General features: G+C 39.3%; 1 protein-coding gene across 1 annotated transcript; it reads right to left on the bottom strand.

Moving 5' to 3' along the window:
- Window positions 1-1000: 1000 nt before the first annotated feature.
- LOC132884271 (solute carrier family 15 member 1-like) lies at window positions 1001-27445 on the bottom strand. The gene is made up of 21 exons (XM_060918097.1): window positions 27416-27445; window positions 27201-27285; window positions 26319-26460; window positions 24445-24564; window positions 23951-24050; window positions 22514-22688; window positions 22328-22410; window positions 18755-18841; window positions 18305-18394; window positions 18186-18230; window positions 17926-17958; window positions 17713-17801; window positions 17530-17611; window positions 12503-12619; window positions 7836-7961; window positions 6458-6504; window positions 6187-6294; window positions 5929-6043; window positions 2365-2502; window positions 2170-2277; window positions 1001-1231 (listed from the first exon to the last, which is right to left on the bottom strand). The coding sequence occupies exons 2-21, from the start codon at window positions 27205-27207 to the stop codon at window positions 1001-1003; spliced, it is 2043 nt and encodes a 680-aa protein (XP_060774080.1). The 5' UTR covers window positions 27208-27285; window positions 27416-27445.

Genomic DNA, 27445 nt, shown 5'->3' with positions numbered 1-27445 from the left:
GCCCTTCTCTTGCAGAAGGAGATATCAGAGCTGCATCAACTGGATTAGAAAGAGATTGGATGCAAGTTTCAATGCATTTAAAATGTAAACCTTTTTGCATTAAAAAATGGTAGATAAACCACAGGGAGTAAAGTTTTGTAACTGTAATTGACCATGCTAAGCTTTTAAATTTATTTTATTTTATCTCTGATGAACTCTTTACCTTAATATTCACCAGGAATAAGTTCACTTGTGGGTCTTTTTAAAATTTTATACTCAATCATTTTCTTGTCTCAAGATTTATCATTTAAATAAAAAAAAGTATCTTCTTGGAATTCTTTATTTTTTGTAGATAAATGGTAAAATAAATTAAAATATCCTCATTTAGAAACTGGAGGTGGGGTGGGGTGGGTGCAAACTTTTTTATTGCTATCAAAGGAATGTCTTTCAAATGAAAAAGATGAGTATGAAAGAAGAGATTTTTAATGAAGTACTTGATCGATGATCGATCAGGGTTTAGTTCGTGTTTTACAATTAAATGCATGTTAACCCATTAACATTAGCTTTATGTACAAAAACAAGTCATGCTACAAAATACCTCGTTACACTAAATACAAATGTTAAATTAAGTGCAGTTTTCCATGACGAAATCCTTTTTTAAAATACAAATCTTCCAAACGTGTATTTAATAATAAATTATTATTATTATTATCATTGATTGTCTATGGAAATAATTCAGACTATTACATTTAAATTACCTCAGGATTTTGGACTTAGATGGAAAAATATTTGTGGACTGTTCTGCCCTTTTTTTTCCCTTGGAATGTGAGTGAGTTGCCTGGTTTTGTATGTCGCTCGACATCTTCCCACAGAATGGAGGCCGAATCTCCACCAACAGTCCAACACACTTCCTCTGGACCTCCGCTTAAAATTATCCTGGCTCCTCAGGGAATTTAAAAAGAAGTCAGAGATCATGGTTTTTTTTTTTCTCCACAGGACTAAGAACGTGTGTGAGAGACGTTCAGATCTTGGTTCCTTTTATTTCGTTCGGATTCGATTGCTTGTCGTCTGAGGTGTACGTGGCGTCTGTCTTCATCTCCATCTGCCTCTTCTTCTCCTTGTCGTCGGGACTGTACTCGGAAAACTGGCCCTCGATCTCGGCCGGGTCGATGTAGGTGTAAAAGTAAGCCATGATGGAGAAGATGATGCACACACACGCCAAAAGTGATGCAAATAGTATGTATTCGGCCCACTGTGTACCAAACACACACAGTTAATTAGGTTTTATGGGTTATAATTCATGATGCGCACAGAACACCATTATGCTACCAAATACACACTTGTTAATAATTAAATATACTCCATCATGGTGTCATAGGACAGTTTCTATGGAATTATTAATTTATGTGTCATTATTATCGAATTATATGCCTCAGACTCCAGCAAAAATTCACAAAAAAAGCTCTCACGGCCCCTATATTACACGTAGTTACATCCCTGACGTGTTTATGACATGGTTACGTCAAGCTTATGATCGAGGGTTTGAGTGAAGTGTTATCATTTAATCTGTTTGTTTATTGTTTAAAATGTTACAAGAATAATAAGAATTAGCATAAAAGCAAAAAAATTATTAACACCACAATTGTGTTGTTTTATTTTCAAATTTGACATAATTTTGCATTATTATTTTCCTGTAAAAACACAGAGACCGGCTTCTTCCTCTGAAAGGTGCCACAATAAGCAAAAATGCCTTTTGGTTAAAAACTGATGATGTGTTTGCTTTAAAAAATATAAAAAATAATAATAATAATTCTTGTTACTCTGGGAGGTCCCAAGGCTGAAACATGCCAATTTGTCATGTCGGTCTAATTGATGCGGATGCCATATAGGATTTTATTGAAAGGGTTAAAAAAAAAAAGTTTCACATACCACAAACTAGGCTGAGTGCTTCACCCCTTCATCGCTGCTTGCAGCTATATTTGTTATTATTATTGTTGTTTTTGTTCAGCTAATTGTTATATACTAATTTATGAGGACACATTTTTAGTTACGGATGGAATAAACTTGGTTAACATTTATTGTTGGTTTGCAGTTTATTAACGTTAAATATTTCCAGTAAATCATGGTAGTTAATTGTTACTATGATTACTATTATTATTATTAAGTTGAGGTAAAGCATCGTTTCCGTACCTGTTCAGGAAGTGTTCCGGCTTCAGCTACGATCAGCACGATAATGTTTCCAACTGCGGTGGTCAACAACCAGCCGGCTTGAAGGACCGACTTCATGTTCTTAGGCGCCTGAGTGATATCAGAATAATCACAGATGAATCACGCTGGTGTTTAAAGCATTGTGGGGAAACAGAACCGATTTCTAGGTGACTGCACCTGTGAGTAGGAGAACTCGAGACCCGTGACGGAGAACACCACCTCTCCACACGTCATGAGGAAGTACTGAGGGATCTGCCAGGCCATGTGGACGGTGTTGGGCTTGATGTCTTCAATCTGCTGGATGGTACTTCCACACTGTACGCAACACACACAACATGGTCGTGATCAGTGTGAATAATTTTCAGTTTTCACTCCAAATGTAGTTGATGTCAGTTATATGTTTACTGTCTGATAGTTGATATTTTAGCGCTGCTAATGTTACTATAAGCTGTCATAGAAGTTTTATTTATGACAGACTTCTCTTGTTATTCCAGTGCAGGGTTGCCAGATCTGTCTGTGTCTCAAAACCAGTTGAAAACTTCCCAAAACTCAAAATTTTCCCCTTCAACCCCTGTACTAAACCCCATTATTACCAACCATACAAAGTAACTATTATGAGTTGGGACATTTTTTGGCCTCTAGAGGCCACCAGGGATTCTTTTGTCTTTTAGTTTTTTGCTTTATCATGCCTAGTATTTATTTTTGTTATCCATGTGCTCCTGACCCCGCCTCTCATTCTGCCTGCTTTACACACACCTGTAACTCATTATCAGTGTATCATTTGATTAATTATCCTGTATATTTATACCACGCCCTCTGTAGTTGTCTTCACTGAGTCTTTGTGTTTACTGGTGAGAAACTCAAGGATTTTTGTCTCATCTCATCTCATCATCTCTAGCTGTTTTATCCTGTCCTACAGGGTCGCAGGCGAGCTGAAGCCTATCCCAGCTGACTACGGGCGAAAGGCGGGGTACACCCTGGACAAGTCGCCAGGTCATCACAGGGCTGACACATAGACACAGACAACCATTCACACTCACATTCACACCTACGCTCAATTTAGAGTCACCAGTTAACCTAACCTGCATGTCTTTGGACTGTGGGGGAAACCGGAGCACCCGGAGGAAACCCACGCGGACACGGGGAGAACATGCAAACTCCGCACAGAAAGGCCCTCGCCGGCCACGGGGCTCGAACCCGGACCTTCTTGCTGTGAGGCGACAGCGCTAACCACTACACCACCGTGCCACCCCAAATTAAAACCTAACTTGGTAATTTTACTTCTGCATTTGGGGCCACTTCCATAGTTCAGTGGAGAACTCACTGGGTTTGTAATCCAGCAGTCTGGGTTCAATCCTGACCAAAGGACTCTGTCATGACCGACCCAGCAAAGGCATCCTGCAATGTGAACATTTCTGTGACAGAATTGGAAATGATTATGGCTGCTTCAAGTAGTTTTGGATCCACCATGGACAGGCCCTAATCTGCCAACAGGAAACACTGGCTCGTCACAATTGAATTCTGAAGCAACTTGCTCAGTCAATTCAGAACTTGATTACTCCACCTCCTCCAGTTCCTCTGGACCAATCATCTCCTCAACCCCCAGTGCTGAATCATGCCTTCCAGCACCACACAAATATGATAGGAATTGAGGTGGATGCCGTGGTTTCCTCCTCACTTTTGAACTTCAGCCCACCACTTATCCCACTGACAGATCCAAGATTGCTTCCTTAATTACTCTGCTAACAGACAAGGCCCTGGCATGGGCAACTGCCATTTCACAGAGACAGGGGCCAGAATGCTCAAACTTTCAGACTTTTACAGAAGACATGCTGAGAATATTTGATCAGTCAGTCACTGGCCAGGATGCAGCTAACCCACTCATGTCCATTCACCAAGGCGGGAGCAGCATAGCAGATAATAATTTTCCAAACACTCACTGCTGTGAGTGGATATATTGAAAGACAGGTTGGCTTCTATCAGTTGCCCCAGTGATCTGGAGGCTTTGACTGGTCATGCCATATGCCTTGACAACCAATCTTAGGGAGCACCACAGAGACTAGGTCTACTCCCAGAGATCTCTTGATACTCCAGGCCCTTCTTTGAATCCTTTGTCTCTGCTTTTTGAGGGTCTGGAACCCATGCAATTTGGGTGCATCCGCTTATCTGCAGCTGAGGGGGGTTGCAAAAGAAGAGAGAGGTATTTACTGCGGAAAACCTGGTCACTTTTAAGCATCCTGCCCTGATCTCTTGGGCAACGAGCAAGAGATCCAGCTAAGGTAGGGTCGTGCCTCATGATCAAGGAGTTTAGCTACCCATCACCATCTCCTGGGGGGAGTTAAGTCACTCTTGCCAGGTAGATTCTGGGGCAGCTGGGAACTTCATGAACTTCAGGTTCCCCAAGTGGTTCTTAATACCCCACTTTCATCACATTACATTAATGGCATTTACCAGACGCTGTTATCCAGAGTGACATACAACTGCCTGGGGAGCAGTTTGGGGTTAGGTGCCTTACTCAAGGGCACTTCAGCCATTCCTGCTGGTCCAGGGAATCGAACCGACAACCAGACTTTTGGTCCCAAAGCTGCTTCTCTAACCATTAGACCATGGCTTTCCCCCACCTTTCATGTCTCCTTTCCGCCCCCCTCCATGAACTATCAACGACCAGCCAGTCTTCACAATTCACCAGTTGCTGGACTCTGGCCAGGTACAGGGTGGGATTCAGTTTCTGGTAGACTGGGAGGGCTATGGTCCTGAGGAACATTCATGGGTCCCAGCCCAGGGTATTCTGAACAAAGATCTCCTCAGAGACTACTACCATCAACAAGGAACATCTTGTTATGAGTTGGGACATTTTTTGGCTTCTAGAGGTCACCGGGGGTTCTTTTGATTTTTAGTTTGCCGATAAAGTTAAGATCTTATCCCTGTCTGATTTTCTGCCCTTTTTTTTATGGATTATGCGTTTGGATTTGTCCCTTTGGACTGTTGCTCCCTCTGCCTCAATTTTGTCCCTGACTTTGGACTGTTTTCAACTGCTCTTTTAGATTTTCCCCTGGATTTGTCTGCCCTGTTCAAGGATTTTTGTGTTTGTGGATTTTTGGGGTTTTGTGTTTGTGTTGGGGTCTTCTGAGCTTTTTGACATGTTAATTAACCTAACTTAGGTTTTTAACATCAAGGTCTTTATTTCATACAGGTCATGTATGTACATAAAAGACCTTTTAAGTTACGCATAGAAAAACATCTCATATATGCTGAACATCCATCTAAGGCTGAAAATTATAACGATATAATATCTAACTTTTTTTTAATGTCACTTTTCTGAGACATTGCCTGGATTTGTATTTTTTTTCTAACACATTTAAACATTTTGATGTTAATAATTACATACTGAATATTTAAAGCCGTAAAGTTTCTAGATTTTTTTCCCTTCCTTTTGAGTGTTAAATAATTTATGTGCTAAATAAAAATACTGGACTTGTATTTTGGGGTTTTAGGGGCCGTTTGTGAACAAATCTGTACTGTATATCGTGATGCATGTTATGCATCATAGAAATGTCTTCAAATATCAAAAAATATTTTCTCCCATGTCCAAATCTTCCAACTTGCAGAATTAACAACCTGGCAACCCTGTGAACTAATGAAGCAAATGTCAAACTTGTGTGAATTTTTGCTTTGACTCCTTTAAACTTTTCTTTCCCACAATTGCAGCACTGTGTAGTGCTGTAACAGCTGTTGCCTTACATCAGATCCGAAGGTAAAGGTGCTCGGTATGAGCAGTGTGTAGGAGCTTCCAAAACCCAGAATCATGGAGTACTCACACAACTGCTTTGTGTTGTCTGATATGATAAAGGTGGTACTGCAATCAGGAGAGAAATTACACATCTGAAGTTTCAGTACAGAATAAGTAATAAAACACTCCATGTCTTGCTGTTACAGGAAAAATAATCAGTGATGGAGTGGTGAGATGAAGTGAAATGAAGTAAAACTGGTGCTACTCACTTGCCCTTGGGGAACTGCGTGTAGTTTGAGAACTCAAACTGACCGATGGCTCCCATGTCTTTAGACCTTGACTTCACATTCAGCACCATGCTGTTGCCGTTCACAAATCTATTCCCAAATAAACAGAAAAAAAAATATATATCCAGTGAAGATCTGATCAAAAATGTCCCAATTACATACAGAAGACCAATTTTTCATCCTCATATTGCAAATCAGTAAATATTTTAAAGATTTCTAAATGTTCATTTTTAATAACTAGCAGTACACTGACCTGATATCGTTATTGCCTTTTTCTGGTTTGGCATTTAAATCTGTATCCTGAGGACACAAGAAAATAAAAGATTAGATAAACTGAAATACAATTCCAACAAAATTTTCCTCATTTAATAAACTTTTATTTTAATAAATCAGTATTAATATTTATACTGTATTACAAAAATTATATAATAAACCATATTAATTGTAAATAAATTAAAAACTATAATCTTAAATTACAATAAAGCAAAAGTTATGTACATAATTTGATACTTAATAATTGCATAAATTATTTTCCACTAGATTTTTATTACATTTACTGAAGCTAAAAGTCACAAGGATTTATATTTTTCTAATAAATTTAGAAAATTTAATTCCAATTCCAACAAAATCGTCCTCATTTGATCAACACCTTTGTTGTCATAATTAATAATTGATCAATTATTAAACTGTGTAGAAAAAATAAATAAAAACTGGATGTTATGTCACAAAGGTTTGTATATTTTTGCCAATAAATTGTTTATCATGTTATTGCGAACATATTATAATTAGATTTTTTTTTCGTTTTTCATATTTGAGCTTCATTTTTCATACTTAAAAAGCTAAAAAGTTTGATGAGTCACAAGGTTTTATACTTTTTTGAATAAATTATTAGACAAACTGAACTGCAATTCAAACAAAATTGTGCTCATATACCGTAATAAACACCTTTTGCTTTTTATTGTACTTACTATTCTGTACTGATATTACTGCGATGGCAATAAATAATAATAATAAAGTTCCTGTAGGTTATTGCTAATAAATGATGCACATCATTTTTACTCCTGATAACTTTTTATAGTAGATTTGTTCCATACCGCTTTTATTACTGTTTTTCATATTTATTTATTTTATAATATTTAATGTTTAAAACCTTACCAATTAAGTTGACACGCAAATAAATATTAGATATTAAATATCAGAAGGATCTTTAGACTATAATTTCCTGTTCAGTGACATGGAACGGTCAGAGAACACAGTAATTAATTTATGCCAATATAATTTATTAATTAATCAATCAACAATTTTTCATTTTGTATGATCATACAAAAATACAAATTCAAAGCATTTCATTTTAATTTTAAATTTGAAACACAAGTTTTCCAAATTTTCCACATGAGAGTCTTTATAACAACCATAAAGAAATATTTTGAGCATCGTGGTTCATTGTGTACTTTGTTTATTTACACACATCATCTCTCTTATGAACTCGCATTCATCCCATTAAATAGATGATTACAGTTAAATCCTCAGGGTGTGTAAATGTTAATACTACTACTACTAAAAATAAATAAATAAAATAATAATAATAATATAATCTGTGGACGGTATCTGAGAACGTAAGTCGCACTTACCTGTCCCTGAATTCCAGCTGATGTGAGCAGCATCGTTTGACGACTTTTCAGCAGAGGAACGATTTCAGATTTGTTTCCGACTGATAAGGTCATATTGTCTACCTTCAGGGTTATGTAGTCGTAGGCCTGCAAAGACAGATGGCATGTTATGTATTTATTTATGTATACCCTGTTCTCTCTTTTTCTGTTGTACAGATATTATTTTTACATTTTCACTAAATCTCTCTCTCTCTCTCTCTCTAATATTCCATATTTAATGTCTGCATTCTTTAGGGCATGGTCCGGGCATGGTCCAGTCATGCTCGGATAAAAAAATTTAGATATTCTGTCAGCTAGCATTAGCAGTGAAGTTCAAAATCCTGTCAGAAATTGTTAAATGTTAGCTAGTAACAGTATTTATGAATGTGTTGTAAAAATCCTGTCAGAAATTCTGTCTAGCTTGTTATCACTGAGATTACAATCAAGATGACTTCAAATCCTCCATCTGGCTAGTTAATGTTAGCTAGTTGGCTAGTGCTAGCATTGAGATTATGAACATTTATGAATCTGAAGTAAAAATCCTGTGAGAAATTCTGTCACACTAGTTAATGTTAGCTAGCTGGCTAGTATTAGCATAGAAATCACAAATATTTATGAATGTGAAGTAAAAATCCTGTCAGAAATTCTAATTAGATTGTTAGCACCGAGATTACAATCGAGATGACTTCAAATCCTCCGTCTGGCTCGTTAATGTTAGCTTGCTGGCTAATGCTAGCACTGAGATTATGAACAGTGATAGTTGACAACAGAAAGATGATGACGACCTCTAATCAGGCTAATTAATTTAACGCTAGCTGGCTAGTGTTACCATAGACATCACAAACACTTATGAATTTGAAGTAAAAATCCTGTCAGAAATTCTTTCACACTAGTTAATGTTAGCTAGCTGGCTAGTGTTAGCATGGACATCACAAATATTTATGAATATGAAGTAAAAATCCTGTCAGCAATTCTGTCAGGCTAGTTAATGTTAGCTAGCTGGCTACTATTAGCATAGAAATCACAAATATTTATGAATTTGAAGTAAAAATCCTGTCAGAAATTCTGTCACACTAGTTAATGTTAGCTAGCTGGCTAGTGTTATGGACATCACAAACATTTATGAATCTGAAGTAAAAATCCTGTCGGAAATTCTGTCACACTAGTTAATGTTAGCTAGCTGGCTAGTGTTAGCATGGACATCACAAACATTTATGAATATGAAGTAAAAATCCTGTCAGCAATTCTGTCAGGCTAGTTAATGTTAGCTAGCTGGCTAGTGTTACCATAGACATCACAAACATTTATGAATATGAAGTAAAAATCCTGTCGGAAATTCTGTCACACTAGTTAATGTTAGCTAGCTGGCTAGTGTTACCATAGACATCACAAACATTTATGAATTTGAAGTAAAAATCCTGTCAGAAATTCTTTCACACTAGTTAATGTTAGCTAGCTGGCTAGTGTTAGCATGGACATCACAAATATTTATGAATATGAAGTAAAAATCCTGTCAGCAATTCTGTCAGGCTAATGTTAGCTAGCTGGCTAGTATTAGCATAGAAATCACAAATATTTATGAATTTGAAGTAAAAATCCTGTCAGAAATTCTTTCACACTAGTTAATGTTAGCTAGCTGGCTAGTGTTAGCATGGACATCACAAACATTTATGAATCTGAACTAAAAATCCTGTTGGAAATTCTGTCACACTAGTTAATAGCTAGCTGGCTAGTATTAGCATAGAAATCACAAATATTTATGAATTTGAAGTAAAAATCCTGTCAGAAATTCTGTCACACTAGTTAATGTTAGCTAGCTGGCTAGTGTTAGCATGGACATCACAAACATTTATGAATATGAAGTAAAAATCCTGTCGGAAATTCTGTCACACTAGTTAATGTTAGCTAGCTGGCTAGTGTTATCATAGACATCACAAACATTTATGAATATGAAGTAAAAATCCTGTCGGAAATTCTGTCACACTAGTTAATGTTAGCTAGCTGGCTAGTGTTAACATAGACATCACAAACATTTATGAATATGAAGTAAAAATCCTGTCAGCAATTGTGTCAGGCTAGTTAATGTTAATTAGCTGGCTAGTATTAGCATAGAAATCATGAATATTTATGAATATGAAGTAAAAATACTATCAGAAATGCTGTCTAGTTTGTTGGCACTGAGATTACAAACAAGATGACTTCAAATCCTCCGTCTGGCTCGTTAATGTTAGTTAGCTGGCTAGTGCTAGCATTGAGATTATGAACAATGAAAGTTGACAACAGAAAGATGAAGATGACTTCTAATCAGACTAGTTAATGTTAGCTAGCTGGCTAGTGTTAGGATAGGTATCATGAACATTTATTAATATGAAGTAAAAATCCTGTCAGAAATTCTGTCACTCTAGTTAATGTTAGCTAGCTGGTTAGAGTTAGCATAGACATCATGAACATTTATAAATATTAAGTAAAAATCCTGTCAGCAATTCTGTCAGGCTAGTTAATGTTAGTTAGCTGGCTAGTATTAGCATAGAAAATCACAAATATTTATGAATCTGAAGTAAAAATCCTGTCAGAAATTCTGTTTATCTTTTTAGCACTGAGATTACAAACAAGATGTTTTCAAATCCTCCATCTGGCTAGTTAATGTTAGTTAGCGGCTAGTGCTAGCATTTATGAACATTGAAAGTTGGCAACAGAAAGATGAAGATGACTTCTAGGCATCACAAACATTTATTAATATGAAGTTAAAATCCTGTCAGGATAGTTAATGTTAGCTTGATGGCTAGTGGTAGTATAGACATCATGAACATTTATGAATATGAAGTAAAAATCCTGTCAGAAATTCTGTCAGGCTAGTTAACGTTCACTAGCTGGCTAGTATTAGCATGGAAATCATGAATATTTATGAATATGAAATAAAAATCCTGTCAGAAATTCTGTCAGTCTAGTTAACGTTCACTAGCTGGCTAGTATTAGCATGGAAATCATGAATATTTATGAATATGAAGTAAAAATCCTGTCAGAAATGCTGTCTAGCTTGTTAGCACTGAGATTACAAACAAGATGACTTCAAATCCTCCGTCTGGCTGTTAATGTTAGTTAGCTGGCTAGTGCTAGCATTGAGATTATGAACATTGAAAGTTGACAACAGAAAAATGAAGATGACTTCTATTCAGGCTAGTTAATGTTAGCTGGCTAGTGGTAGCATAGACATCAGGAACATTTATGAATATGAAGTAAAAATCCTGTCAGCAATTTTGTCAGGCTAGTTAATGTTAGTTAGCTGGCTAGTATTAGCATAGAAAATCACAAATATTTATTAATCTGAAGTAAAAATCCTGTCAGAAATTCTGTTTAGCTTGTTAGCATTGAGATTACAAACAAGATGTTTTCAAATCCTCCATCTGGCTAGTTAATGTTAGTTAGCTGGCTAGTGCTAGCATTTATGAACATTGAAAGTTGGCAACAGAAAGATGAAGATGACCTCTAATCAGACTAGTTAATGTTAGCTAGCTAGTTAGTGTTAGGATAGGCATCACAAACATTTATTAATGTGAAGTAAAAATCCTGTCAGGATAGTTAATGTTAGCTGGCTAGTGTTAGGATAGACATCATGAACATTTATTAATATGAAGTAAAAATCCTGTCAGAAATTCTGTCAGGCTAGTTTATATTAGGTACTACATTAGTGCTAGCACTGAGATTATGAACATTCTGATAAAATGATTTTTAAAAATCCTGTCAGAAATTCTTTCAAGCTAGTTAATATTATTTACTAAGCTAGAGTTAGCACTGATCATAAATTTTTATGAACATGATTCAAAAATCCTGTCAGATTTTCTATCAGGCTAGTTAAGGTTCACAATTGGGCTAATGTTAGCACTGAGACTACTGCTGTGAGAAATTTAGGAGTCTGGCTTAAAGCCTCGGTCACAACCGGCCGTACGTGCTCCTACGGCCGGTCTATGTGCAAAAAACGCAAGAAACGCACGGAGGGCACGCGTGAAACGCACGGAGGGCGCGCGTGTGACGTTCTGATTTTCGAGCCGTAGACTGGCCGCAGACCGGCCGCAGAGGTTCTTTGTCATGTCAAACAAACTCTACGGGCGCTTATGTTTTTTTCAGGTTGCAAGACAAACATGCGTCTTTCTCCATGAACAAAAAAAACGCAGCGATTTGGGAAACGCCAAAAATCGCACGGCCAAAAAAATCGTACATCCGGTTGTGACCTATGCTTAAAAGATTCTGTCAGAAATTCTATCTGGCTACTAGTTAATGTTAACTAGTTTTCTTTCATCACCAAATAGCATTCTGAATATTGCTCTCACCTATCCAGCTCATGTTAGCTAGCCGGCTAGCATTAAAGCTAACATTATGAGCAATTTTTTTTCTTTTTTTTGGGGGAGTGGGTCTGATGATGTAATATTTACTGAGGAGAACTTTAGCAAATGTTACAAAAAAGTGGCTTCATAGATCGTTCCTGAAAGCTTCACCTCCTCAGAGGATAAACAGAGCATGGAGCAGAGCAGAAATCTGATGACGTCTAATGCTGATCATGTGTGTTATTGTGTCTAAAGGCATACACGCGGATTGTAAACTTCGACATCGTGAGATGGTGAAGGAGCAGAAGGAGCAGAAGGAGCAGATACCTGCAAAGGTGGAATTTCATATGGTTTTCCCTCCACAGATATACTCAATGTGCTGTTTTCCAGGTTTAAGAACTTCACCTGCGCTTCAGAAGATGATGGGAATGTAGGAAGTGTTTTCTGTGAAATAAGAGAGAATGTGGATGTCAAAAAACCTACAGAACACAATATTTTACTCTGGCACATAACCTGACATGAATTTTGTATAGTAGGGCTGTAAAGAAATACAGTTAGGTCCATATATATTGGGACACTGACACAAATTTTGTTGTTTTTTTTACCTGTTTACTGAAACATATTCAAGTTATAATTATATAATGAACATGGACATAAAGTCCAGACTTTCAGCTTTCATTTGAGGGTATCCACATTAAAATTGGATGAAGGGTTTAGGAGTTTCAGCTCCTTAACATGTGCCACCCTGTTTTTAAAGGGACCAAAAGTAATTGGACAATTGACTCAAAGGCTATTTCATGGGCAGGTGTGGGCAATTCCTTCGTTATGTCATTCTCAATTAAGCAGATAAAAGGCCTGGAGTTGATTTGAGGTGTGGTGCTTGCATTTGGAAGATTTTGCTGTGAAGAAAACATGCGGTCAAAGGAGCTCTCCATGCAGGTGAAACAAGCCATCCTTAAGCTGCAAAAACAGAAAAAACCCATCCGAGAAATTGCTACAATATTAGTAGTAGCAAAATTTACGATTTGGTACATCCTGAGAAAGAAAGAAAGCACTGGTGAACTCATTAATGCAAAAAGACCTGGACGCCCACAGAAGACAACAGTGGTGGATGATCGCAGAATGAAGAGAAACCCCTTCACAACAGCCAACCAAGTGAACAACACTCTCCAGGAGGTAGGCATATCAATATCCAAATCTACCATAAAGAGAAGACTGCATGAAAGTAAATACGGAGGGTTCACTGCACGGTGCAAGCCACTCATAAGCCTCAAGAATAAAAAGGCTAGATTGGACTTTGCTAAAAAACATCTAAAAAAGCCAGCACAGTTCTGGAAGAACATTCTTTGGACAGATGAAACCAAGATCAACCTCTACCAGAATGATGGAAAGAAAAAAGTATGGCGAAGGCGTGGTACAGCTCATGATCCAAAGCATACCACATCATCTGTAAAACACGGCGGAGGCAGTGTGATGGCTTGGGCATGCATGGCTGCCAGTGGCACTGGGTCACTAGTGTTTATTGATGATGTGACACAGGACAGAAGCAGCCGGATGAATTCTGAGGTATTCAGAGACATACTGTGTGCTCAAATCAAGCCAAATGCAGCCAAACTGATTGCTCAGCGTTTCATAATACAGATGGACAATGACCCAAAACATAAAGCCAAAGCAACCCAGGAGTTTATTAAAGCAAAGAAGTGGAATATTCTTGAATGGCCAAGTCAGTCACCTGATCTCAACCCAACTGAGCAGCATTTCACTTGTTAAAGACTAAACTTCAGACAGAAAGGCCCACAAACAAACAGCAACTGAAAACCGCTGCAGTAAAGGCCTGGCAGAGCATTAAAAAGGAGGAAACACAGCGTCTGATGATGTCCATGAGTTCAAGACTTCAGGCAGTCATTGCCAACAAAGGGTTTTCAACCAAGTATTAGAAATGAACATTTTATTTACAATTATTTAATTTGTCCAGTTACTTTTGAGCCCCTGAAATGAAGGGACTGTGTTTAAAAAATGCTTTAGTTCCTCACATTTTTATGCAATCATTTTGTTCAACCCACTGAATTAAAGCTGAAAGTCTGAACTTCAACTGCATCTGAATTGTTTTGTTCAAAATTAATTGTGGTAATGTACAGAACCAAAATTAGAAAAATGTTGCCTCTGTCCAAATATTTATGGACCTAACTGTACATCTGGAATGTTCTAAACAAAATAAAAAACATTATAGGTTAAAGCTGCTTTAGAGGGTGATGGGATTGAACAAAGTGCACACCTGTGTTAGTCTTGACCTCCCTAATATATGATGTGAATTTGGTGAAAATCAGAGAACGTCACAATTCAACATTGTCTGATTTTCACTAAATTCACACTACGAGTTAGAGCAGTAAAGATTAACACAAGGATGCACTTAGCTTCGTCCTGTCACACTCCAGAGCTGAGATCTGAGCCCCTCATTTCCAATATAATACACTCAATAAAATTTGATATCAGTTAAAGGACATGTGTGATGCATGAGTTTATGAGTTAAATGCAATTATTTTACCTACTATACTGTATTAAAGTATATTGTACTTATTTTATCTACAGTACTATCCTATACCAGTTTTATCTACTGTATCAGACTGTACTATGCTAACCCGTGCCATACTATGTTTTATGATAAGCAATTTTATTAATTGTAACGATTGAATCAACTAAACATAGAGGATATTACACAGTGACGCAAAGATATGAAATTTATCTTCGGGTGGTGAATGTATACAATCACGAGTGAGCGAAATGAACAAGTAAAAATATTTTCTATATGAGAAGATAAACTTCATATCTTCACATCACTGTGTAATGTTCTTTATATTATATGGACACATCCACAAAAACAAACAAACAAACAAACAAACAAACAAAAACAAACAAACAAAAACACCACAAGTTAATTAAAAAAAATTTAATTTTGAACTAGTTCGCCATTTTGACAATGCGCATCTAGTCAGCGGGAAAACACAGGGAGTGATGTTATCGGAGTGAAACATCGGTAATTATTATCCATACAGGACACTTTTTCTATGGAATAAACGTGTGTTCTATTCCCTTCTAGCGGGTTTCATTCATTTGGTTCGATAGCATGCAATATTGTTAGCATATTGCTTATCCTACGTGTTTGTCACTCTACCCAATGGAGAATGAGCATTGAATATAGTTTACAATATTGCATGGTTGTCAAGACAACATGATGTCACACGTTGGACATGTAAAACTTCCGCACTAGCGAGTGACTGGGACAATTTGGAAACAAACATGGCCGTCAGGTTTGCTTTGTTAAATATGGAAGATTTTAAGAGAATTTTGAAAGAGAAAGACTCATTGAACACCTGAAAGGAATGTGTATGTATAATAATAATTATAATAATAATCATAATAATAATAAAAATGGCTGGATTTTTCGTAGTCTATCAGATTTATTCCATTTAGCTACTCGTCTTTGACTCGTTCAGTATCACGCTAGCTGAATGGAATATATTTGAAACACCACGGGGAAAAAAAGCCAGCCGATATTATTTAAATATGTCACTCAGATCCGTGATGTATTTCGTATGAAAAATGCAAGTTTTTCAACACGAGAAGATAAACTTCATATATTCAAGCCAACGTGTGATTTTCTTTTTATTATATCGACACAAACAAAAAGTCCTCAAATTTACCAAAACAATTCATCAATTTCCTCACGAAATTGACATATTGAGGTATTTCACCTGACGTCACAGGGTCACATGACGCCCCGGTGTCCGCCATTTTGGACGGCAAGCTACATACTAACGCTGCAGACAAAGAGGGAGAACCAGCTTGGAAAAAAACATGTTACAGACACCTAGAATAGATTAATTTGTCAGTAAGCACTCTATAAATAACCATGGTGTTTGCTTGTTGTGCTGTGGGCTGCCACAACAGACAGGGACAGCGTGCAGGACGCTCCTTTTACCGGTTTCCTACTGACCCAGACAAGAGGGCCAAATGGATTGCAGCTGTGAAGAGACAGGATTGGGAGCCAACAGAGTACTCCAGACTTTGCAGTGATCATTTCATTTCAGGTTAGTTTATCAGTCAACGCAATTTTGATAAAATATATAGCAAAAAGTAAATGGGTCAGTGTTTGTTAACCCATCTGAGCAGTGAAACAAGGCAGTGTTAATTTGTCTAGGGTTGCATGTAGCAGACATTTTGTTCTCCTGTTTGTCATGTATTATTTTCCTTTTGATGAATAAAGTTTAGAAATACTACTTATATCATGTCATAGCCGGAGCTCACTAGTGTGCCGGGGAGCTCGCTAGCGTGCCGGGGAGCTCGCTGGCGCGCCGGGGGAGCTCACTAGCGCGCCAGGGGAGCTCGCTAGCGCGCTCGGGCGCCGGGGGAGCTCACTAGCGCGCTCTGGCTATGACATGATATAAGTAGTATTTATAAACTTTATTCATCAAAAGGAAAATAATATTCTATTCAATATTCTATTCTAATCGCTCAAACCTGTGTATGGCGATGGGTCAGTGAACAATCCTGGTGGAAGCAGGTAAACGTCGTTCTCTAAGCCTGCTAACCTCAATTTTTGCAAATACCTCTCCCTCTGCTCGCCCTGTAAATGCCCTACGTCGCTGGATAGTGAAGGTGTTTTCTGCATCTCGCTCCTTTTTCTTTTATGTTTTTCGTTTGTCGCCTTCCTCGCATTCAAACTGATTCGAGCCGTGACGTCCAAAATGGCAGCATCACATGACTTGGTCACGTGGGTGAAATACCTCAATAGAGATTTATGTCATAGTTTTGGTTCTCCATGTCCCGGATGGAGCTCGTATGAAAAATACGGGTGGTGTATTTCCCAGTAAAACACTCGTGTCCATATAATATATTACTACACTATACCGTGCTACAGCAAGCCATGCTATAGTATACTGTAACATACGTATCTCAGCTTTGGAGGGTGATAAGATGAAACCAAGTGCACTCCTGTGTTAGTCTTGACTTCCTTAATGCATGGTGTGAATTTGGTGAAAATCTGAGAAAGTAAAGGCCTTTTCAGCATTTTCTGATTTTCACTAAATTCACACCATGCGGTATAGCGGTCAATACTAACACAGGTGTGTACTCCATTTCATCCTGTCACGCAACAGATCTGAGATCAGGGACATCTGCAGTGCATGAGTTTTAACACTGCTTCTGCAGGCATAGTGGTTTAAAAAAAATGCTTCTGGTTTCAGCCACTTCAGGTTAAAACTGAGGTTCAGATATCGGCGTAAACATTTTAACCACTGAACAGATAGAGATAATGTGATGGTGTTAGACCATTTTGCGTGTGTGCGCGCACTTACATCGATCTGCAACTGCACCAGAGCTGCAGCCACAAACGCCAATGCCGCCAAGAACATACCCACGGTCATCTTTCTCAGAGGCCTGTCCCAGCCACAACAAGAAATCACAATTATGAACCGGTCCATCAATCACTTTGATCTCAGTGGTGTGAAGGAGAGACCGGTTCTCCTGAAAACACTCACGTGAAGTTCAGCCCACATTTCTTTATGAGAGGATAGACGAGGCTGTCCACGATGGGGACCAACGCCAGGATCAGGATGGGGTTCACAGTCTGCAGGAAATGAGGTCATGAGCAGATTAAGTATATCATTATATCAATTTTAAATGTTCGTGTAAGATGTAAGATTCGTGCCAGAATGCCGCAAATGCCATATGACATCAGAAAACATCTTTACCTGCATCTGATCAGGCTGCACGGTGAATAAACCCTGAGGAGAAAACAAAATACAAGAACATTTCTCCCTTTTACTGAAAACAACAAACACGAACGTGTGTATCATCCTGCATTAATAATTATAAATAATCTCACTGTCTAGCGAGATTTATTGTTGATTAAGGAGGCACAAATTCCTCTTTAAAAAAAAAAAAAACTACAAAAACAGTTCAGAAAAAAAACAAAAACAATCTCAGATGTCGGGAGTTAAGAGTGGCTTACAAAGTCACCGGTCATCGTGGTGGCCTGCAGAGTCCATCGAGAGCCCTGCACACAGAAAACACTTTCAGTACAACATAGACTAAAACTCTGAGAAAGAAAGAAAGTGTGTGCTATCTGACCTGCTGGTCGAACAGAGCCCAGAACATGGGCAGTGGGATGTAGAGGAAGAGAACCTTCAGCACCATCTTCACCTGAGCTATCAGCAGTTTCTGGAGACAGAAAACACAAGTTGAGTGTGGAGTATTTAAAAAATAAAAAGTGAATTTTAAGTTAAATTCAAGACTTTTCAAGACCAGCAATTTTTCAGACGCGTTTTGTTTCAAATGGCTTTTTATAAAATGAAAATTTTCATTAAAGTTGCTTTAACACAGTATAAGAAGAGAATTTAGTCATTAGTGAGGACCAAAATGTCCTCACAAAAAAACAAAAAACGAAACAAAAATACCTCAAAAAGAGCCAAACATTTTCCTTTTGGTTACTGAGGTTAAGATTCAGGTTTGATTCAGATGTAGCTCCTGTAATTATAATGTTGATGGAAGATTCTGACAAATATAGAAGTAGTTACATACATCGTATTTTTCTTCAGCCCAGTCCATCCAGTGCTCTCTCTTGGGGTAGATGTTGCTGCGGTGCTTAAAGCGATTCTTAATAGCAAACTGAAACGGAAACATGACAGACTTAGCACGAGGGATCATTCTGTATCAAATAAAGTAGCTCTAAAACACGCCAAACTCCACCTTTAAACTTTTACAAACCCCATTTCCAGAAAAGTTGGGATATTTTCCAAAATGCAATGAAACCAAAAATCTGTGATTTGTTAATTCGCGTGAACCTTTATTTAAGTGACAAAAGACTTTCAATAGTTTTACTGACCAACTTAATTGTATTTTGTAATAGATGAAGTTAGATTCTGATACCTGCAACACACTCAAAAAAAAAAAAAGTTGGGACGGAGGCAAAATAAGACTAAAAAGTTGACAGGATATTCAAGTAACACCATTTTGGAAGATTCCATAATAAGCAGGTTAATTGGTAACATGACTGGGTATAAAATGAGCATGCACCAAAGGCTCAGTCTTTGCAAGCAAGGATGGGGCGTGGCTCACTGCTTCGTGCCGAAATTCGTGAGAGTATTGTTTGTCGATTCAAAAAGAACATTTCTCAACGCAAGATTTTAGATCTTTCAAAATCAACAGTACATAATTTTGTGAAAAGATTCGGGGAATTCGGAGACATCTCAGCGCGTAAAGGGCGAGGTCAGAAACCACTGTTGAATTGGTGTGACCTTCGAGCCCTCAGGCAGCACTGCCTGAGAAACCGTTATGTTAATGTGACAAATATAGCCACATGGGCTCGGGAATACTTTGGAAAACTGTTTTCATTTAACGCAGTCCACCGCTGCATCCAGAAATACAATATGAAACTCTATTACACAAGGAGGAAGCCATTCATCAATTCTATACAGAAACGCCACCGATTTCTCTGGGCCCGAACGGCAGTAGAAACGTGCGCTGTGGTCAGATGAGTCACATTTCAGCTTGTTTTCAGGAAAACCGGACGTCAAGTTCTCAGTGCCAAAGGTGAACACGACCATCCAGTTTGTTATCAGAGAAAGGTACAAAAGCCAGCGTCTGTGATGGTATGGCGGGCAGGGTTATCAGTGCACATGGCATGTGTGTGAAGGTGCCATTGATGTAGAGATGTACCGTATATTGGGATTCCCGTCTCTTCTTGGGAAGCCTGTGTTTATTTGAACAGGACAATGCCACACCTCATTCTACAAAGCGCAGTTTCGTAGACACAGAGTGCGTGTGCTTGACTGGCCTGCTGCCAGTCCAGATCTGTCTCCTGTTGAGGATGTATGGCGCATCATGAATAGGAGAATCAGACAACGGCAACCACAGACTGTTGAGCAGCTGAAGTAAGAATGGACAAAAATTCCAACTTCAAAACTGCAACAATTCGTATCCTCAGATCCCATACAATTAAAAAGTGTGATTAAAGCAGATACGCAGAACCATGGCCTCACTTTTTGTTTGTAAATGCCTTGAGACCTCAAGAATGGCACAGGAATAGTTTTAAGCGTTAACAATAAATCAAATTTAGTCATTTTTATGATTAAAGTGATTCATATAGGTAGTGGTCTGAGTGAATGACCTTGACGTCCGTAATATCACAGCAGGAAGTCTATCGGTCTCATCACCATTTCCGCTATACTAAAACACAGAGCTGACCACAACTCCAATCCTCCATTTTGAGCTAATTTATCGCCATGCCACGTAGATGTGTTGCTGGAAAGTGCAGCAACACGACAGAAGGTGGATTTACGTTGCATTCATGGCCCAAGAATGTCCAAACTGCAAAGATTTGGACATGTTTTGAGAGAAGTTCACGGGCACACTGGGCACCTACGAAGTGGTCTCTCCCCTGCTCTGCACATTTTACTGAAGACTCGTACGAGACCTCTGATCAAGATCTGTTGAGGAGCATTGGCTATAAGCCCGTACTGAAAGAGGGTGCAGTATCAACAATTAAAGGAAAAGAAAACTACAAGAAAAGGAAAGTATTTTATTTATTTATTTAAAAAGGAAAGTAAGTTCAGTTGCACCAGTTCTCCCGGAGTGTGAACTGAGGGTTCTTGCTAAAACCCGGGACAGAACGGGACGGGACACATTGCTCAGGCAGTGACCTCCCCACGGTTGTTGCTAAAACCGGTGACTTCCCGTTCCAGGTTTTAGTAATTGCCTGAGCCGAGCAGTAATGGCGGAGTACTCCGTATGGAGAAAATGGAGAATGAGTGGACCAGCTGTCTGATTTCTCCGCTGGATATGCTCGCCTCAGCAGCAATATCTCACCCTAATGTGGAAGAAGCAAATGAACGGAGAACTGAACAAACAACTGAAAGTCAGATTGTTTCAAAACAATCAGCCACAAGGTCAGCCTTCAAGAAATGAGAACGCAGATGGGTAAGCTCCGACTCTCATTCGGATACAAAACACCACCACTCGTTTACCTGCATTTAGATTAATACATGTAACTTGTATTGTGTGTTTAAGTTAGCGGTATAAGATTATTTAATTTGCTTCAGAATGTGATTGTCTCAGTTCATCTGATTATTTAATGAGCCTCTTATCAGTGAAAATGCATGCATGTACATGTATGTTGCATAAGTTATAACACCCATCCTGTTTTAATGAGAGTCAACCCACAATCAGTGAAGTCAAGTCAGTCTTAGTTGAGCGAGTCGGTAACGGTATTTCTTACTTTCACCGTAAACGTTTATTTATATGACTTTGGTCTATAGCTGCCAAAGGCCTCGGCCTTAAAACCCGTTCCCGCTGTGACGTCACGCACTCAGGGCTGGCTGGCTCAGCTCAAATCCCAACTTTGTGGTCGATTTTAACTCTCAAAAATATATTTTTTTATTCCCATTTATGCAGCATACAAGAGTCAAGGATGGAGATACTATCCACTCAGAAATTTATTTAAAAATAAAGGTTCTGCGTATCTGCTTTAAAGAAAAGGTGATGTAACGCAACGGTAATAATGCCTCTGTCGCAATTTTTTTTTTTTGAGTGTATTGCCGGAATCAAATTCTAACTTTGTTTATATTTACAAAATACAATTAAGTTGGGCGGCACGGTGGTGTAGTGGTTAGCGCTGTTGCCTCACAGCAAGAAGGACTGGGTTCGAGCCCCGTGGCCGGCGAGGGCCTTTCTGTGTGGAGTTTGCATGTTCTCCCCGTGTCCGCGTGGGTTTCCTCCGGGTGCTCCGGTTTCCCCCACAGTCCAAAGACATGCAGGTTAGGTTAACTGGTGACTCTAAATTGACCGTAGGTGTGAATGTGAGTGTGAATGGTTGTCTGTGTCTATGTGTCAGCCCTGTGATGACCTGGCGATTTGTCCAGGGTGTACCCCGCCTTTCGCCCGTAGTCAGCTGGGATAGGATCCAGCTTGCCAGCGACCCTGTAGAACAGGATAAAGCGGCTAGAGATAATGAGATGAGATGAGTAAAACTATTGAAAATCTTTTGTCACTTAAAGGTTTGCGTGAATGAACAAATCACAGGTTGTTGTTTTTATTGCATTTTGGAAAATATCCCAATTTTTCTGGAAATGAAGTTGGTACTTTAGCGATACTCACCCCAATGCACTTGCACACCTCCAGCATTATGTTACCTTTGGGTGCAGCTTTAACGTACATGTTGCTGCCCGCAATGAACACCACTACACACACACACACACACACACACACACACACAGGAGAGAAGTTATGGTTAAAAGCACCCCACTGTGCCTAAAAGCTTTATTATAACCTGAGTGGCCGTACCGAGAGCGACAGCCATGAGAGCCGCAGGGACGCCGAACGCCAGAGGGTAACATTCCTGCTGTGAGTTGATGCCACATTCCTGAGCTCTGAGGACTGGCGTTACGATGGTGGAGATTAGACTTCCAGCATTGATGGAGAGGTAGAAGATGGAGAAGAAGGTGCTTCTCTGCTTCTCCTGGACCAAAAAAAAAAGTTCTCGTGTCTGTTTTGTACAAAGCATCGCAAACTATAAATTGAGTTTTTCTAGATTTGTTTTATGGTGTAACAGATTTATGGCGGTACTTGATTGTGAGACTTGGTAATAATCCACGTGAGATATTCATCAATAATCCTCCATCTGCAGAATTTTATCTTTATTACATGAACCTTGTGCTCTGTTTACAACAAATTGGTGCAAAGTGCAGTAATAAATCGTTCTTTTTTTTTGGCATCCATAATGCTGAATTCATCCGTAATGTGTGTTTATGTGATGTTTAACCCCTTATTATACCACAGCACCGATTAATTTTCTATCACAGCAGCTCTGACAGTTGCGCAGGTTTATATTAATGCACTAGCTTTAATATGTTATCGTTTCTATAGTAACGGCTTGCTCTAAATAAACAGGTTTGTCTCATCGTTGACATGGTGAAGGTTTTTATCAGGAGGTGTTTACGGAAGGAGTCTCCAGTGTCAGCAGTAAAACTGTAAATTGGGGTTTTCCGACATCTTTAGGATAGAGAGGTGTTTACGCCTTTTTTTTGGGGGGGGGGGGAGGGGGGCTTTCTCAGTAACGAAAATAGACAAGCTGCGGGTTTGTTTGTATTTTTTCTGTTTTATTAACTTTATGAGAGAGAATAAAACAAAGGCAAGTGGAGCAAATGTTTATAGCTACTATAATATAACTAACTTCACCAACATTAACGCATTATTTCGACAGTAAAGAATTACATTTCTTTACAAATGGATAGAAACTCCGCCGCATCATGCTGCATGTCGCCATGGATGAAAAGTAGGCATGTAACAATATATCGCACAACGAAAAATCGCAATATATCAAGTTTCTTAAGAAAAGACCTATTTGTTATGAACTGTTTTCATTTTTAGAATAATAAAAGGAATATTTTAGCTAATAAGCTATTATACTTTACACCAAACTTTGCAAATGTGGGTACATAATTATTGTTGGTTATTAAGAAAATGACAGTTTTTTTTTTATCTAACAAAAGGTTGACAAAGAATAGGAAAATAAATTTTGCATTTTTTGATAATTTCTTCATTTAAAAAAAACCAAAAAAACGTTATCTTTCAGCAGTCTGTAAAAAGAGATCTAGGTTGAAAGTTGTCATCATCGGAAGGAGGTGCAGTGGTGTAAGAGGAATAAAATCCTAAAAGGAAAAGTGTATACTGTATGAAGTATAATGAGGTGTTTAAAGGGTTAAATAGGAGCTCACAAACCTGATGGTCCTGAAACTGATCCCCTCCGAAGGCAGAGACGCAGGGTTTGATGCCTCCAGTCCCCAAAGCAATGAGAAGCAGCCCCACCATGGACAAAGCACTGAGTTCAAACAGAAACCGCAAGTATGAGTCAGAAAGAACTGATACGGTATGTGCAGAGTTATCAACAATAACACGACCACATTCATCTTTTCATGATTCAGGAAGTGGATATGTCCTCCAAGTGACTGAATATGGAGTCAAACGACTTTGTTTTGACAGAAAAGGCAGCATCTATCTGCAAAATGACCAACGTGTCAGCAAAAATGATCAATTAGCAGGAGATAATTTGATCTGGAATGTTCTCAGTGGAAGAGGGAGATGAACAGGAACAAGGCTGATCTGAAATTTCATACAGTTCCACATGGAAGAGATGGAATTACTCGATGTTCCCGACGCAAATCTAATCCCGTCCGAATAGGGATCATGTTAAAGGATTATGTGGAATAACTCACATATGGAAGGTCATGTTATCAGGCTTGCCGTCATGGTTGGAGTCTGTGATGTCATGGATGGCGCTGACGGCCATAACACCCTGTCCGACAGTGTACACGATGGAGAGGTACACTATGGTCCTGGACAGAGAGAGACAGAGAGAGAGACAGACAAAGACAGAGACAAAGACAGAGAGAAGAGACAAAGATAAAGAGAGGGAAAAAGACAAAAAGAGACACACAGAAAGAAAGAGAGAGACACAAAGACAGAAAAAGAGAGAGAGGAAAAAGACAGAGAGAAAGACAGATGGACAGAGAGAGAGAGAGAAGAGACAGAAAAAGATGGAAAAAAGACAAAGAAAGAAAGACAAAAAGAGACAGAAAAACAGAGAGGCAGAAAGACAGAGGGAAAAAGACAGAGAAAGACAGACAAAGAGAGAAAGAGAGAAGAGACAGAAAGATAAAGAATGAGAGAAAAAGACAGAGATCACTATATACAGTATCATTTTTAACACTTTTTTTAACACGAATATTTATTACGATTTTATTTATTGTGACTTTCTTTGATTGACTTGTTTTTAGAAATATTTTTATTTATTTAGATTTTCATAGCTTCAGGTTTAGCCCTTTTAAGTCCGGGGACGGACTGAGGAATAAAAATAAATAAGTTGAGCATGAAGATGCAGGGTGGCACGGTGGTGTAGCGGTTAGCGCTGTCGCCTCACAGCAAGAAGGTCCTGGGTTCGAGCCCCGGGGCCGGCGAGGGCCTTTCTGTGCGGAGTTTGCATGTTCTCCCCGTGTCCGCGTGGGTTTCCTCCGGGTGCTCCGGTTTCCCCCACAGTCCAAAGACATGCAGGTTAGGTTAACTGGTGACTCTAAATTGAGCGTAGGTGTGAATGTGAGTGTGAATGGTTGTCTGTGTCTATGTGTCAGCCCTGTGATGACCTGGCGACTTGTCCAGGGTGTACCCTGCCTTTCGCCCGTAGTCAGCTGGGATAGGCTCCAGCTCGCCTGCGACCCTGTAGAACAGGATAAAGCGGCTAGAGATAATGAGATGAGATGAGATGAGATGAAGATGCAGTTGTTGCAGGATAGTGCTGGTGCAGGATGGTGGTGGGGGGTGTCGGGTGGTCGAGGGTCTGTTTGTAACTGGAGAGTGAGGTCGGGGAAGGCGAGTGGCAAAACGATCACACCCGTGTCTGATTAATGTTGCGTGTGGGTCTTTTCAGCTGATATGAGGAAGGAGAGCAGAGAGGAAGCAGTTGAGTCGAGCTTCGGTCGAGGTAAGTCAGGTGTTCCTTGACTTGCTTCAATGTTCCACGACACACAGGGAATCATCACACTGGTGCCGAAACCCAGGAACCTGAAGTGACCTGCCAACACAGAGTCCTCGCCCTTTAAGGAGCTCAACCATGTCCACACTGACACCCAACAAAACCAGCACCAGGCCCAGGTCACCTTGCACACTGAGCACTTCAAAGCCTTGTTGCCGGTCTGGCAGGAGGATCGCCGGGTGTTCCGGAACCTATTCGCATCGGCGGGTACCCCAAGCACAGTGTCTGTGGGCTGCGTGTGTGTTTCAGTGACGGCCAAGGGCTGATGAGGAGAAGGAGCTCAGAGAGGAAACAGTTGAGCCGAGCTGCGGTTGAGATCACTCGGGTGTGTTGCATGTGCTTGTTTAATACATTTAATGTTGGTATACACTTTGATTTTTAGTTTCGTAATCCTGCTCTCAGAACATTAACACCATAATGAAAGGTTTAAAAAAAATCAGCCACAAAACTTATATCTACACCTTGCTCATTACTGGATAAAAGGCAAAAAAAAAAAAAAAAGATATCGACATAAAAGCAAACAAAAAACCTCAAAACAAAACCAAGTGTCCTCTCACTCACTTAAACTTTCCCAGCCAGGAGTCAGCGATGATGGCTCCCAGGATGGGTGTGAGGTAGCACAGCGCCACGAAGGTGTGGTAGACAGTGGTGGCCAAGTCATCATCCCAATGCAGGAAATAACGGAAATACAGCACCAAGACAGCTACGGAGAGAGAGAGAGAGAGAGAGGTGAAAGGAGGCAGGATGGTGAACTGATATTAGAAATTGAAAAATGTGAAATACTGAGTGCAAAAGTTTGTTCACACCAAGAGAAATATTTAGTGCATTAATTCTTTAATTATAAAAGATGACAAACATGCAAAAAGTCTAATAACCAGGCTCGTAGCCCTCGAGTCCAGGACTTGTGCCCTAATTTTAAGGACTCGTGACTTGACTTGGACTCATGCATTAACTGCATTCAGACTCGTAAATTGGAGACGAGGACTCTGATTTTTTTTTCTTTATTTTTTTGTAACATGCCATAATAATTTGGCATAAGACATTTATCCATCCATTATCCGTAACCACGTATCATGTACAGGGTCACCCATCCCAGCTGACTATAAGTGAGAGGTGGGGTTCACCCTGGACAAGTCGCCAGGTCATCACAGGGCTGACACACAACCATTCACACCTACGGTCAATTTAGAGTCACCAGTTGACCTAACCTGCATGTCTTTGGACTGCGGGGGAAACCGGAGCACCCGGAGGAAACCCATGCGGACACGGGGAGAACATGCAAACTCCGCACAGAAAAGGCCCTCGCCGGCCGCTGGGCTCGAACCCAGAACCTTCTTGCTGTGAGGCGACAGCGCTAACCACTACACCACCGTGCCGTCACTCTTGCACATATTTTTCCATCCAGAATCCATACATTTTTATATTTTATTATTCTGAACATACCTCGCATGCCATAGTAGGAAAAGCGTTCGCAGAACTCGTTCACCACTATGAAGAAGATGCTGAGAGGATAGCCACGGCACTCCGTCTGTTCACAGGCAAAAAAATAAAAAATAAATAAAATAATAATAATAATAATAAAAAATCTTAGAAACATTTTCCAAGACATGATACAGTGCAATGTACTGGTACTATTTTTATTTTAAACCTGTTTTTACCTGGGATTTGGTTTTCTTCTCTGTTCCCTG

Source organism: Neoarius graeffei, chromosome 4, assembly GCF_027579695.1.
Source record: "Neoarius graeffei isolate fNeoGra1 chromosome 4, fNeoGra1.pri, whole genome shotgun sequence".
Classification (NCBI taxonomy): Eukaryota; Metazoa; Chordata; class Actinopteri; order Siluriformes; family Ariidae; genus Neoarius; species Neoarius graeffei.
This window is presented reverse-complemented; position numbering and strand designations above follow the sequence as displayed.

Bases quoted from the DNA above. Each gene is read 5' to 3' on its own strand.
- LOC132884271 (XM_060918097.1), bottom strand. The intron at 17,802-17,925 runs GTAAAGATGTTT...CATTTCCTGCAG, and splicing joins TGCAGCCTGATCAGATGCAG to ACTGTGAACCCCATCCTGAT. The intron at 7,962-12,502 runs GTATCTGCTCCT...CTGTCTTTGCAG, and splicing joins ATGAAATTCCACCTTTGCAG to GCCTACGACTACATAACCCT.